This window comes from Rutilus rutilus, assembly GCF_951802725.1.
Source record: "Rutilus rutilus genome assembly, chromosome: 11".
Classification (NCBI taxonomy): Eukaryota; Metazoa; Chordata; class Actinopteri; order Cypriniformes; family Leuciscidae; genus Rutilus; species Rutilus rutilus.
This window is the reverse complement of record NC_140216.1, coordinates 5,185,399-5,200,508: the sequence shown is the minus strand read 5'-3', so window position 1 is coordinate 5,200,508 and position 15,110 is coordinate 5,185,399. Positions and strand designations below refer to the sequence as shown.

General features: G+C 38.5%; 1 protein-coding gene across 1 annotated transcript in view; it reads left to right on the top strand.

The window, feature by feature from the left end:
• The window catches only part of cdk6 (cyclin dependent kinase 6), a 42,544-nt gene that overhangs the window by 24,586 nt on the left and 2,848 nt on the right, over positions 1 to 15,110 (top strand). The window contains exon 5 of the mRNA XM_084422605.1: positions 6,313 to 6,422. Within this exon, the coding sequence (XP_084278731.1) occupies positions 6,313 to 6,422 (110 nt within the window). The remainder of the gene's footprint in view (positions 1 to 6,312; positions 6,423 to 15,110) is intronic.

Here is a 15,110-nt window from a genome sequence, read left to right as displayed (position 1 = left end):
GAAGCTACATGGGGTTCATTGAGTGCATAGGATGCGACCACTGTGATCTATACGGTGGTTGACATGAGCTCCAGTGACGTGAGGACACACTGCACTGTGCACTTCCATTGGTGTCGTGATGCAAACTGTGGCATGTGCCGTTTGACAGAGGAACTCTGTGGGTAAATGTCACAGACACCGTTGCCATCTTCGAGTGTCACCAATGAGAGAAACATCGAAGACAACCGCAGCACTTGCATGCATTCTGACATTTTCTGAGTGCATTGAGTTTATTATGCCTCTTGCGACGATAATTCATCTGTAGTGCTGTCAGTTGGTTCATCTTGTACTTCTAAGGGTTTACAGTGTTTAATCACTGCAGTGTATTTTAACCTTTGCTAAGTAAGCTGCAGTCTGCTAGCGAGATGCTGTGTGAGTCAACGAGTTCGTGTGAATGTTTTGTGGTCTGGCCTTTTATTAACACTCACACAAACGGATATACTTCAGCTCGAACATCAGTTAGAAGCGGTATGTGGTTCTTCCTAGAAGTCGAGCAGCGCACCCTCTTTTTTCTACTTTTGTAGTGTACATTTAGATAAGACAACAGTTTAGGGTTTGTTTAATTGCAGTTAACAAACTCAAAATGTTTGGATTGAAGATGATAGTCAGGTTGGGCCTGCAGACTTGTTTTCTGAAATGGTTGTTCACGTTTGACTCAATAAATTCTTTTGAGTTTAATATTGAAGGGAGGCGTTTATATGAGCCAACATAAACTTTATACTGTCCTTATCATAGTAATTTTTTTTTTTTTACATCAACAAACAAATTTGAGTCCAAGTCTTTCGAGCGAGGTGCTGTGGTTAGAGTTCCAGAGGAATCTAATTTAGAATATGTTATGTGCTTTTGCTGTGGTCACATGGCAACAAAGAGGCCAAAATGTTTCATCCTTTTTATTTCATCTTCAACTTCCTCCCCATTTCCACTAAACCAGGAAGACCCAACTGAGAAAGCGTCAACACAGCACATGCGGTCTTCTCACTAAATATAGACTGTTATACATAAGAAAAACGTGAATGTATTTCGCACCGCGAACATTTTAACATGAATGAGTCATTTGCTGTTATAATAAGAATGATTTACAGACTGAATCAGAATGATTTGCATTGTGCGAATGAATTGGAGTTGACGATGTAGTCATCATCTAGAATGGATTCACTGTCGTTTCAGTTGTTGGCCATTTTTCTCATTGCCTAGACCCAAAGATATTATACTGAAATTGCATTTTAATTTAGGATTAGGCTTAATATTTAACTATACACTGCAAATTTATGGTAAAAAAACAACAACAGCAGCTGTGTTTGCTAGAAACTCACTGTAAAAAAATATGGTGACAATGTTTGATATTACGAGATGGCATATTGATGCCTGTATATTTTACAATTTATATGCCATATGTTTTATTAATTGACAATGTTCATATACCAATGAAGTAGTAAAACCTGCTTTTCACTTTAAAATGTACTGATAATAATCACCAGAGGCGGCTTTTGCTATTCAGAGGCCTATTTCAAAGAAACAGTTTGAAGCTAAAATAGACAGAAAAATAGTATGCAATGCGACTCAGTTTAATTTATCTCTGTTAGGTCTATATTTAACAACGTTATCTCATATTTTACTCTCACCATCATAACACAGACAGTAAAATCCACCTTATTTTTAACATAAGACTGGGTGCTGTCATTTGTAACTTGAATGTGTGTTATGCTGCTTGACATTGCCAACTAGTATTTGTTATGATATTTAACTTATTAGCGCAATCATGAACAAACTGGATTGGAGTGCAAATAGTTGCCCATTTACTTATCTTTGTTATTCATATTGTTATTTAGCTATAGTGGCTAATGCATCGGAAGTCTAGCAAATTAGACTCACAGAAAATAGCTTACTTCTGCATTGGCTAAAAAAAACACATGATGAACCAGAGTTTATTTTAAGTAGCCTATCAATAAAACATGGCCAATACTCATATAGGGACAATGCACAAGGTCACACTCACAGAGACAAAACATCATCATGGGACCACGCATGAATAAAGGATCACAAAAAAATATTCATATAAAATATAATCAAATGTAATCTGTCAGGCAGGGACTTCTGGGAATTTCCTTTTACTGTTTTTCTTTTTGCCGTAAATTATTTAGGAATTCATAGTTTTGTCTTTCAAAAACGTTAAATCTGACAGTGTTTTACAAATCTGACATCCAAAAAAGTCGCTGTTTGGATTTAAATAGACAAACACTTACTTGACTCTTTCATTGTCAATACAAGATCTTGACCAAAAATGTATGCACATGGAAATAACATCACAACATTTATTTCCATCAAGAGGTGCATACATTTTTGGTCAAGATCTTTTATTGACAATTGCAAGAGTCCAGCACTCTGTAAAGTCTCCTCCAGCACATCCCAAAGTAGGGATGGCGAAAACTAAACATTTTCTTGACCGACCACCGAGCCTCATATTAAATTAAAATTAAACCGATTAGTTTAAAATATGCTACGCTATTTGAAATAACAGCCATTTTGAGCCGCGCCTGCAATTTCGCAACTCTGTCGCATCCCTCTGCCTCCCGCTCACACACACACCCTTCCACTCACGTCACTTTTTTTAAATCCCCTACAGCGCGAAACATGAGTCCCGCAAACGCGGCGCCGAGGAGCTTGTCTGTAATCGGAGGACAAATGGCTCCTTAGTTTCGAAATGGTTTGGGTACAAGGTGATCGCGTTGAAAATAAAGGCGTTTGTCTAGCGTTAGAAGCTCATTTGAAACATTGCCGCGGCTCATTTAAGAAAATGACAGCTCCGAAGAGACGCTTTAGTTTGAGGTAGTGCTAACAATAATAAAGAAAGATGATGATCATCATCACCTTACATCATAGATGATGTGTTACTACTGTATTTAAGTACTGTATCACACAAGTTGCAACTTACATCTGTGTCATTCTTTTTGGTGAAATGGTCCCACACACTACTTTTCTTTGCAATCTTCATCCTGTCGTCTGCCCTTGCTCTAACCTCGAATGTTTTAGCCTGTAGCCTTTACTTTTCGCAAACCTTGTGAGCGCGCGAACCCAAACGCTGTGACCTTGCGCCAAATGTTTTTATTGAGTGTGAGGGATTTGTTCACTTCACACAAAAAGATCTTGGAATGAGATGGCTAACTGTAGTAGCATTTAGTCCACTGTCTATAATAGCCTAATTTAGAGATCACTTTTTTTTTCTTTTTTTTTACCGACCACCGACAACTTTGATCGGTTAACGTTGATACGGTCAAACGGTCATCGGTTAACATCCCTATCCCAAAGACTTTAAAAGAATTTAAAGTCTGAACTCAGAGGTGCCACTTCATATGTAAAAATTGTTCCACTGTATATGGAAAGGTAACTTAGTTGACCAGATTTTATTTGTTGTTGTTGTTGTTGTTTCAAACATTTTTCAAGTGTAGATACATCTGATTAATTCAACCAAACCGGTCCTTGATGCATCTTGTATTTATAACCCAAGTGCATGTCAGTTTCAGTTGAAAGCCCTCTGCTTCTTTTTCCTTCAGTTCCTCTGGCGTACCCTCGAGTGCTACGCGTTTTAGGATACGAGTCACTGATATACTCTCCAGGCTTTGCTTACAAACACAGGCCTGACTGATTTGGCTGATAAGCTTGGGGGTTTCTGGGCCTAGAGCCTACTGGGAGGAGAGCGAGAGAGCGCTGTGAGGAGGGAAAGCACCTGGAACCGGTCCACCCTGTGCAGGGTCACTGAGTTTTGTCTGGAGGCTCTCCCTACTGTAGCTGTTAACAGCAGAATCCTGCATACTGAGTATTCCTGGGCTCCTGCAGGCTGTATAAGGCGTTCGATAGACCCTTTTCACATTTCCGGGTTTCTCAGAAGCGGAAGTCGTCATAGTTGGGTAAAATTCTATAGCGGGAAATGAGAGACTACATTAAATATATGTTTTTGTGTTCCCATTTGCTCAAATAGCAAAAGAAAAACTCCACAATAGTGTTTTCACTGCTTTCAAAAATAGGGAAAAAATTGAGAGGGATTGATTACGGCAGTCAGAAGAGAGAAAGATGTCCATTTTACCGTCACTCCCACAGTCGCTGTATTAGAAACACCCTCACAGCAGCGGAATTTGATATAAAGATAATATATTACAAAGTATAGTGTTATTAATGTACATAATATTTGAAAAAAAAAATATATATATAAACAACTTTGCAGGATTTACAATGCTGATGACTGTTAAAACACATGATCACAGTCTTTGAAAAGGGTCCATTGGTCAGTGGAGCCTGATCAGAGGTAGAGATGATAAAATATAGACTGGACAAATGAATGTGTGGACATTGCCAGCTGTTATTTCAGTATTATGCCATTCCAGTCGATTATACAGTACAATTAAGAAATAGAAAAATGAACGCATATAATAAAATAAAAAAAGGTATCACTATTTCGATGGTCCACTGTAGACATTCTTCAGACTATAAGTAACTTTGCAACTACATGTCAACTAGCAGTTATTAGAGTATTGGTATACTGTCTGCTTAATATCTGTTAACTCTTTATAACAGACATTCTACTGACTATAAGTAACTTTGCAGTTACAGTGCAATGCATAAGTTAATACACCCATGCTAAAGTTGACTAAAAAGAGGAATAAAAAATCATATTTTGGAAATTGAACTTAATGCCTTAATTTAAAAAATTAGGAAAAATCCAACCTTTAAGGACACCAATTTTCTTTGTGAATGAATAATGTATCGTAAATAAATAAATGTTCTTCCTTAAAATACATGGTGCATAAGTTAGTACACCCCTATGTTAAATTCCCATAGAGGCAGGCAGATTTTTATTTTTAAAGGCCAGTTACTTCATGGATCCAGGATACTATGCATCCTGATAAAGTTCCCTTGGCCTTTGGAATTAAAATAGCCCCACATCATCACATAGCATTCACCATACCTAGAGATTGGCATGGTTTTATTTCAGTTAGCCTAAAAGCTAGTTTGATTTGCATTGCTCTCATGGTGTCCTTAAAATTGGTGTCCTTAAAGGTTAGATTTTTCCTAATTTTTTAAATTAAGGCATTAAAGGGGTGGTTCAGGATTTTCAACATCGGACCTCATTTTCAAGTGAGCCTGTTTGTCATTCATCAGTGGAGACAGTTTTCAAAAAAATTCATCCAGTCCTTACTTTTGGATAGTTCGCTGGTGCTAGGCTAGCGCGAGTCAACGGTAGATGCGTTAGCCTGCCATTAAAAACAGTTTTACCCACTCCACAGTACACCAAAAGCAAATAAATTATATAACGCCAGACTATCGATGTAAATGTCTGTTGAGAGAATAATGTTAGAATTCAAACTACACTTGCATCTCAATGATCGCATTACATTTACAGGAACTAGTTTCTCAGCAGTGGCGGAATTTTACTTTGCTCCGGTTAGTACTGCGCCGAAAAGTAAACACAGAAAAGAAGCGCACTACAGTCGGGACGTCTAGCTAGCTAGTAGGAGTCTCGGTTGCCTAGGTAACTTAATATCACTCCGCCGCTGCTGTAGACTGTGCTAATAAACACAGGGAACAAAGTATAACTATTGCAATGCGATGAAAGGGTAGTTTGATTTCTAACATTATTCTCTCAACAGACATTTATATCGGTAGTCTGGCGTTATAATTGATTTGCTTTTGATGTACTGTGGAGTGGGTAAAACTGTTTTTAATGGCAGGCTAACGCATCTACCGTTGACTCGCGCTAGCCTAGCACCAGCGAACTATCCAAAAGTAAGGACTGGATGAATTTTTTTGAAAACGGTCTCCACTGATGAATGACAAACAGGCTCACTTGAAAATGAGGTCCGATGTTGAAAATCCTGAACCACCCCTTTAAGTTCAATTTCCAAAATATGATTTTTTATTCCTCTTTTTAGTCAACTTTAGCATGGGTGTATTAACTTATGCATTGCACTGTACATGTCAACTTTCTTACCCGAACCCTAACCTAACAGTCTACTAATACTACGTCAACTTAATCTACTAGTACTCTGTGAGTTAGTTGACATGTAGTTGCAAAGTTAATTTATAACATGGACTGTCTAAATATAATGTATAATTTTTTTATCTGATTTTATGTTTATCGTATTATATTGTTTTTGGACTATTTTATCTAAAAGAATTGTCACTGATTATATAGACGAGCGTCTCCTACCATTTTAGACTTTAGTGAGGTCATGTAAATAAGAAGATCTAATTTGTATCATTATTTTTGTGTGTGTGCAGGTTGTGACGCTCTGGTATCGAGCTCCCGAGGTGCTGCTTCAGTCCAGCTATGCTACTCCTGTGGATCTGTGGAGTGTCGGCTGCATCTTTGCTGAGATGTTCAGACGCCGGTAAGTTTGCTCAGCGTCATTATCTATCTCGCTCACTAATAATCCTGACTAGCTGACTGTAAAATGAAGAAAGATGTAGGATTCAGGCGGGTGATGCTCAGTTAAACGTGTCAAGCATGGATGACCTGATTGCTTGCATGTGTCTGGCACAAAGGGAGTAGCAAGAGTTATGATTTCCCTTGAGTCTATAAATATTGCACAGGGTGTGTCTTGAATAATAATATGCTTAACATTAAAATATTTGAAATGCATATTTTAAAGTGCAAAATAGTCCTTTAATTTCTTTTTGGTCCACTTTATTAGTGATGGGGCCCACTTTCCATTCACACAGAAGTGTGTATATATATATATATATATGAAGAGTTCAGATGCAAAAGCCTCTAAGTGCCATCTGACATTTTCTTCTAGAATGATCATTTTTATCAATCTCGTATATATTTAAGTTCAGTAATTTCACTTAAATGACAATTAATAGGTAATCTTCATTGCCATTTAAGTGAAATTATTGAATTTAAATATACGAGCTTGATAAAAATTATCATATATATATATATATACACACACACACTACAATACAATACAATGGGTTGTGTTTTGAGGTGGTTTTAGGGCCATAATGCAGACTTTAAAATGGAAATCTGACATAAAATAATAAAATTGAAAACCACTGAGCATGGACATTATGTTAAAATAATATATCACATTATGGGTCACATGTAATTTGGAGACTATGAAAACTTTTTATAATTATATTTATATATACTATTTTAATTAATTTAATTAAAAAGTCAAATTAATTTGAGATAGAAATTAATTTTACCCCCTTTATTAATTTCCCCCCCTTTATAGAAGATATAAATGAGATATTTCCCCCTTAATAGTTTTATGAAACTGTTTTAATATTGTATTTTATGGTTTAATGTTTTATGGTATTATATTGTATTTTATCAAAATCTGAAAAAGAAAATAAAAATCAGAAATGATAAAAAATAAAATGAAATTTTGAAAATAAATAAAAAGGATTTTGTTGGGCCACACTGCTTCTGACCACATTTTTGCAGGAGGCTGAGGTTATTAAAACAGACAAAAAAAAAAGTCACTGTGGTTGTAACAGGCACTGTAGACTTGGAGAGATCCGTTCATCTGTGTGCGGTTTAACGAATCTTTCCAACTGCTCAACTCAACACTGGCACATTTATTAAAGCTGCTCAATCCAGTGACAGCAGGATTTAACGGTTCAACGGTTCTTTCTTTGTGGCTTCTAATGTACTACATCAGCTTGTAGCGCATTATCATTATTTATGGTTGTATTTTCTCAAGGCTCTAAAAAGAGAGAAATATTAAGATTAAGTTTTGCAAATGATTTATTCTCATTTCTTATTTCAATGAGTTTACTGTAGATGAGATACGAATATCTAGATGAGGTTCGTGAAGCAATTTCTCTCGTTAAATTGGTCACCAATTCAAACGTGAGAAATCCCATCTTAAGGGCCAGAAAGGCACGGATTTCAAAACGGATAGAGTTGTGCATGAAACAAGTGTACATACATTGCATGTTACAAGTTCATATTTTAGTTTAATTTTGGGTAATTTCGTTATGTACTTTTGCTATTTTATTAGTTTTTATTTTAAATATTGATATTTAGGATTAATTTCTTTTGTTTTCAGCTTGCAATCACACCATTCTCTATAGGGCACAGCTGATTGGTTCTTGCTGCATCAGCAGGCTAATGAGCTCGCTCAACCCTCAAATACTTGGTCAGCATTTGCTGTAGCAGTTGCAGCACACTTTCAGAAACCCTCCACCTTCCCCGGCTCCACCTGTATAGATCTGCTACGGGTAATTCATGTACACGATATTGTACAGCAGCAGCATGTCTTACATGCTCACAGCAGAGTGTTGTGTATGTATTGGCAGTAGCAAGTCCCGTACTTAGATTTATTCCGCCAAGATCAAACATATCAACATTGTCATATCCATTACCATACCAAATACTCCGAGAGTTGTCATGACAGAAATAATTTTAGAGCTTTAACTTAAATATTTCAGTTTATTTCCAAGGCAACATTTTTATTTTTCAATTAGTTTAAGTTTTTGCAATTAAAGGGGTCATGAACTGCATTATTTTATTATGTTTCCTGGGGTGCCCATATAATGTTAGCATGATTTTTACATTTACATTGTCATAATTTAGAAATAAAAGGCATTTTTTCTTGCCTGATTTTAGCCTCTGATTTGAACGCTCTGTTTGAAGGGGCGTGTCTGTGTGAGACTTTAGTGTAAACGCCCACTGCTTTGATTGGCTGACATGCTTGCATATAAAATAGCTAGCATTACATGTGGAACTCTCTCTCTCTCGAAATCTTTTACTACGTTTTTACTATTACAGCTATCGAGATTAACGAATCGTGAAAAGTAGTGATTATAGCATTATATTTAGATCTATTCCCAACACATGAAAGGTTGCAGTGATGAGCATTAAGCGGATGACAGATTGATCGCGTGAATAAAGATCTCATCATTGCAACGCAATTTCCGCACTCTCACACTTTCACCAATAACAATGCTAACAAGATGGAAATACAGTAAGAGCTTCATTGTGCAGTGTAACAGCATCATTGATTTCATAACGAGTTTTGGCAAGTGTCCAGATAAACTCGCGCTGTGTGATTGACAGCTTGGGCGATTGGAAGGGAGCGTTCTTTGATCGCTTTCTGTATATAATTGAATCAGTTTAAATAAGATTATTTTCATCCTACTAAGAGAAACGATGTGAAGTTGATTGTTTAGTCACTGGCTTGCTTTGCTGATGCATAAACCGTACGCGTTTTGAGAGAAAGATAATCTATCTGAACTTGAATAATTAAACATCAGAAATCACTGATCACAGATCAGGCATTAGAATAAACATGTTTGTGGCGTAGATCCATATCGTAAAAGTCTGTTTGCAAAGCCTGTGTCGAAATTGCGACTACCAAATAATCCACAGCAAACAATGCACTGCTCAGACATTCACGTTGTTGGAAAAAAAAAACACACAAAAAAACCCCACTTTCCTACCATTAGGATAGTTTGGAAGGTAATGGTATTGATCCCGTGTCGGCCTTTACTCGTTCTTATGTCACTATTCACTAACGCGCCAGTGGGCGGAGCCAAAGACGCAGTGATGTAGAAGTAGATGTTCTTCTGCAAAGGTGGTCTTTCACTGCCCTGTGACGTCATAAGTCACAACTTTTGAGATCCTGTCGTTTTCTGGCCTTGGTTTCAATAAAAGCTGTTTTTGGAATAACAAGGACGTTTTTAGATTCGAAACTTACAGGATATTTTTTATAGTATAACGACTTCTTAACTGTCAAAAGATCAAGCTGGAAATCTTTCATTCTCAGTTCATGACCCCTTTAACATTTTAAGTTTTATTTTATTGCAGCTTTTTTTCAATTGACATAAAAGTTTTAGTCTTGGTTGACAATAATAATGCATTGTTGACCCATTTCATTCCAGCTTGTCGATGATGTTGAATTACCCGCCCTTCCTCGTGCCGCTGGGGGCAATTGCGTGGGCTGATGTTTTCCTCTCCCGACGCGCCATAACAAGTGCATAATCGGATGAACAGGGAGATTTGTGATGGAAAGCGCAGACACACAAGCAGGGACACACTTTCACACACATCCTGTGTTTCACATTCTAACAGGCCCACCTGTCCGTCCCTTCCGGTATCCATTGATGGTGTTTGCTTTGCAGGAACGGTAGATAAACACTAGCTGACTCAGTGCTTAATACAATAATCCCATAGTTCAGATAGGAAAAGTTATGTTTAGTTTCAGGCACATAACTATCTGTTTAAATAGCGCCGTTGCATTTGTTAATTACTAAAAGAAACCTTAAAACATCAGTTATATCCATTCACGTGTTTGGTTTCCACTCTCTAAAGCCATGTTCCATAAAAAGGCCACTGTGCTGGGCTCCTGGCATGCCTCCATTAGTGCCTGGAGGTGGGGGGGTAAGGGGGGCTTTCATTGCTGCTACCAGCACACCTTTTCTCCTCCTGCAGGTGATTAAGAATGCCTTTTAAAAGGCCACCTGTTGCAGATTAAAGGGCACCTGGGACCAGGTTTCTCCTCTGATGTCTGAGAAGTGCACCGCGCTGTACACGCCAACCCCAGTAATGGATGTTTTCAATTCACCTGAGAGTTATAAAGATGTGGTGCGCCTCGGCCAGCAACATATTGTATGGCTTTGTTTAAGATGGAACTTTAACTGTTGAGGGGACAGCGTTTTCCTGGAGAGGATCGTGTAACGTTGGGCCCTTGGAGTTTTGCTCTGCTTCAGTTGTTTTGTTGAGGGTTTTATAAAAGATCTTTACTTGTCTGACGCTCACAATGTGTAAAGTTTAGTGTCATACTTCATGCAAGTCTGTATCTCTTGGATGATGTAGTGATCAGTCAGTGTGTTTCTGAATGACAGAAAATGCTTTTGATGTTCTGCTTTTCCGAGGGTTGACCATTGCGTGAAGAGTCAACGTGCGACGGCTTTCAGATCCTTGTTTACGCTCTCACAACCTAAAGCTGCTCTCACAAAAAGTAGAGATACCAACTATATCATTTATTGTTATTTATTAATTTATTCACAAATTAATGAAATATATTCATTTATTCTAGCACACGCCTCCCTAAATGTTTAGTAGTTTTAAGAAGGATGCGGAATTGCACTACAGTAAAAGCACAGACAATTTCCATTTCAAGCTTTCACCAGAAATTAAGTTTACATAACTCAATATGCTTCCGCAGTTTGGACAACAAGTTTGAAGGCTGTAAAATGGTTCGTTTTAGGCAAACAAAGCAAACATTTAAAACTAAACAAATCCTTAATCTTTTCAGAAAACTGAAACATACTTTCTAAGTATGGCCACTGGTGCGCGCACTGCGCAGAGGAACCGTCTTCCATTTTGCTGATCAGTGTTCAAAAAAATGCTGGGAAGTCTGTGAACTTCACATGACCTTACAAGAGTGATTACTGATACGCTGTCTGTAAAAACCCCAATCACATTTTTAAAAAGAAAAATATCATCCACTGACTTTCAAAGCTGCTACATACTCTCACCTTTCGACTTCGAGGACCTTGATAGAAATGTAGTGGAGTGAAAAGTACCATACGGTCTTTCAAATGTAGTGAAGTTAAAGGGATACTCCACTTTTTTGGGAAATAGACTCATTTTACAACTCCCCCAGAGTTAAACAGTTGAGTTTTACCGTTTTCGAATCCATTCAGCCGATCTCCGGGTCTGGCGGTACCACTTTTAACATAGCTTAGCATAGATCATTGAATCGGACAAGACCATTAGCATCTCTCTCATTCCTGCGTAATAATCAAGAAACTTTGCTGCCGTACCATGAGTGCAGCAGGCGTAATGATATGACGCAGCGCCTGAAAATAGTCCCCAGCTCAGTAACTTCCAACGTGACCGGGACTAAGTTTGTCTAACCTATTAGACCTATTTTCAGGCGCTGCTTCATATCATTACGCCTGCTGCACTCATGGTACGGCAGCAAAGTTTCTTGATTATTACGCAGGAATGAGAGTATAGTTCCTAGCCATATCAGCCTAGAAAATCGCAACTTTTCATTTTCCGTCGGTCTTAGTACACGATGTAACTACAGAAGAGTCAAGTTTAAAAATAGGAAAAATATCTAAACTCTTTGGTCATTTTTTTTGAGAGAGATGCTAATGGTCTTGTCCGATTCAATGATCTATGCTAAGCTATGCTAAAAGTGGTACCGCCAGACCCGGAGATCAGCTGAATGGATTCGAAAACAGTAAAACTCAACTGTTTAACTCTGGGGGAGTTGTAAAATGAGTCTATTTCCAAAAAAAGTGGAGTATCCCTTTAAAGTCATAAGTGTCCAGAAAAAATAATACTCAAGTACAGATACTCAAAAAGTACGTTTAATTAAAGGTGCTCTAAGTGATGTTGGGTGACGTCACTTCTTGTTGACGTTGACAAAACGGAGGCTAGCTAGACCCTCCCTCCTCCTCATCCGCGCACTAACCCCCCCAAACCCTTCTTGTCGGTTATTGGCTGGAACAGTTTGTTATGTATCGTGGTGCGGGTTAGCCCAGTTTGTTTTTCTTGCCGTTTGTGGAGCCTGGGGGTGTCTACAGAGACCGTTTTTTTTTACAGTGTGTTCAGGGGACAGGCAGCTGGCGGATGGTGAGGAGATGTTTGCTGTATGTGACAAAAAATGTTTTGGCCTAAAAAAACACGTGACATCGCTTAGAGCACCTTTAAGCACAGGCCTGTAAATGTACTTCGTTACTGTCCACCTCTGACCATATGAAACCAACATGAACACAATGAGAACTTTTCTAAGAACTTGGCACGTGTGTTTTAAATGGAACTGATACATATTCTGAATGTTCTGATCCCATCTGACTTCTGACCTGTAATGCTGCCTGAATCATAATCAATAAATAAAGGTGACAAACTAATTTTGACTCGCACGCACCTTTTCTGGCAGACCAGTCGTCACAGATTCAGATACACTGATGCATTCCAGAGGTGGCGCGGGTGGAATGTGGATCGAGACACTGGCACTTGGAGCGTGACTCAACTGCGTGTACTGGCCTGGTGCGAGTGCCCACTCACTCAGGAAGCCTCTGCCCTGGCATAATGTCTGCCTTGTGCAAAAAGCCACTAATTCATTCAAACTACCAAGTAGCCCAAGGGAAGGCAGAATGTGCTCTAGACTAGAGAAATTCAGCCATACTTACTTGTTTTGGCATGACACTGCTTTAGGTGAGATCTGCCCCCCCTTGACTGTTAGAAGATAGAACAGCTTTTGTCTGATTTAACTGCTCGGGACTGACTTTGCCTTTAAGGGTTGCAGCAGTTGATGTGGTATGTGAACGACACAATAAAGGCAATTTTCTTTAACAAGCGTGTTCAAATTGAAAAGTTACGCGAGCATCTGACACGTCCGCCTCACCTGCCAAGAATGTTCAGCGTATAGTAGTTAGCTAACGACATAAATTTAAAGCAATAGCAGAGTCCACACCACAACTATAACAATAACAGCACAGAGGAACAATATCGTTGGGATCACTTTCAGATTTTTTTAACGGGATTAACGAATTCCATCCTACCTTAAAGTCCCCATGAAATCAAAATTGAAGTTTTTGGGCTTTTAGTATGAATATGTTAGCCTTACTGTTGTCTATAAGCTAATGTGCTCCAAAACAATGACAAAATTTGCGTTTAGAAGAAATAAGCATTCAAAATGTACAGTCTCTCACTTCCACCAATATGGATCAATGATTTTGATAACTTCTTAATGCGATATGAAGGAGATTAGGAGAAAACTGCGGCTTTACAGAGCTCAGCGGCTCTGGCCGAGCTGTGATATAAACAAAATGCTATTGGCTAATTTAAAAAGGGGAGGAGCTGTTCGATATGTCCCGCCCTGTCTTCCTGTTTCAGTGGAAATTACGTCAACACATTGAATAATGCTGCGTGTTTTAAGGCACTTCAATGGGCCTTCAATGGGCACTTTAAAATGGCAGACGACATACCGCTTGCGCTCACTTATAATAAACAGGACGTTATTGCCTGCTGGTGTGGAGGCTAATTTAGTTATAGTTATCGTTTGTGTTGTGAACTGGCCTGTCGTCACATTATTTCTGAAAATTATGCAGACTTTTGTCTGTCTGTTTCTCACCAGTCTTTAAAGGAAGTCTTGAAAGCTTCTGAACCTCATTCAAAAATGGAGGCGTAAGGAAACGTGCTCAGTTCTGGCCCTTTGTCTGATTACAGTTGCGATCAAGTTGACGGTTTGAGTGGCTGTGAAGGAAGAGACTTTGAGAGTTTGGTGCTTGTCTTGCTGTAGGGCGACATCTGGTGGTGGCAGGGGAAATTACAAGTGCTGTTTTTGCACTCTTTTTTCAAAGACTTGACTGTGAAAATGATTGATTAGTGAGCTAAATTTAGTTAATAATTCACATATGTCTCTGTTTCTGTACTTCGGTTTTGTTCTTTCACACGGTTCATCTTTGCTCTCTCTCACATAGAGGTTTGTGGAGAGCGAAAGCAGACGGCAGGGATAAATAGCTTTTTTCTCTCTCTTTTACTCTGTGTGGTGTGTTTTGGAGCCTGAGCCCTGTGCTTGTGGCTCCTGGAATTTGTGTGCATGCCAAGGGAAGCATGCCCGCCCACGGGTGTCCTAACTGGCCTGAAGCCACAGGCACCAGTAGCAGTCCGGGCGGGTGGACTTCAGCATGTGCTAAAAAAGTCCTCAGATCTTCTCGGCCTCGGGCTGGCCAGGAAACAACGCATGTACAGTCGACCAATGTCTGTTATGTTGCTTTAGGACCTTATTTATAAAGTGCAGCTTATGAGGATTTTCTTTCTCTTTGCCGTCTTTGCCTCTGGCAGACAGGCAGGAGACATTCATGATTATTGCAGAATTAGGAGCGAACATCTAAACACACAACCTTTGTTTGTTTCATGGCTGTCACTGGCCTGCAGCCTTGCATTTTGGCGTTTTAATCAGTGCATTTATTTATTAGTTTATTTTTTATCATTTTTTTTATTCTTTTTGGTTTAATTTATTTTATTTTTATTTATTTATTTTAGTTTATTAATTTAGATTTTATTTATTAAAGATTCATTATTTTAGATATATTCTTTTAATTAA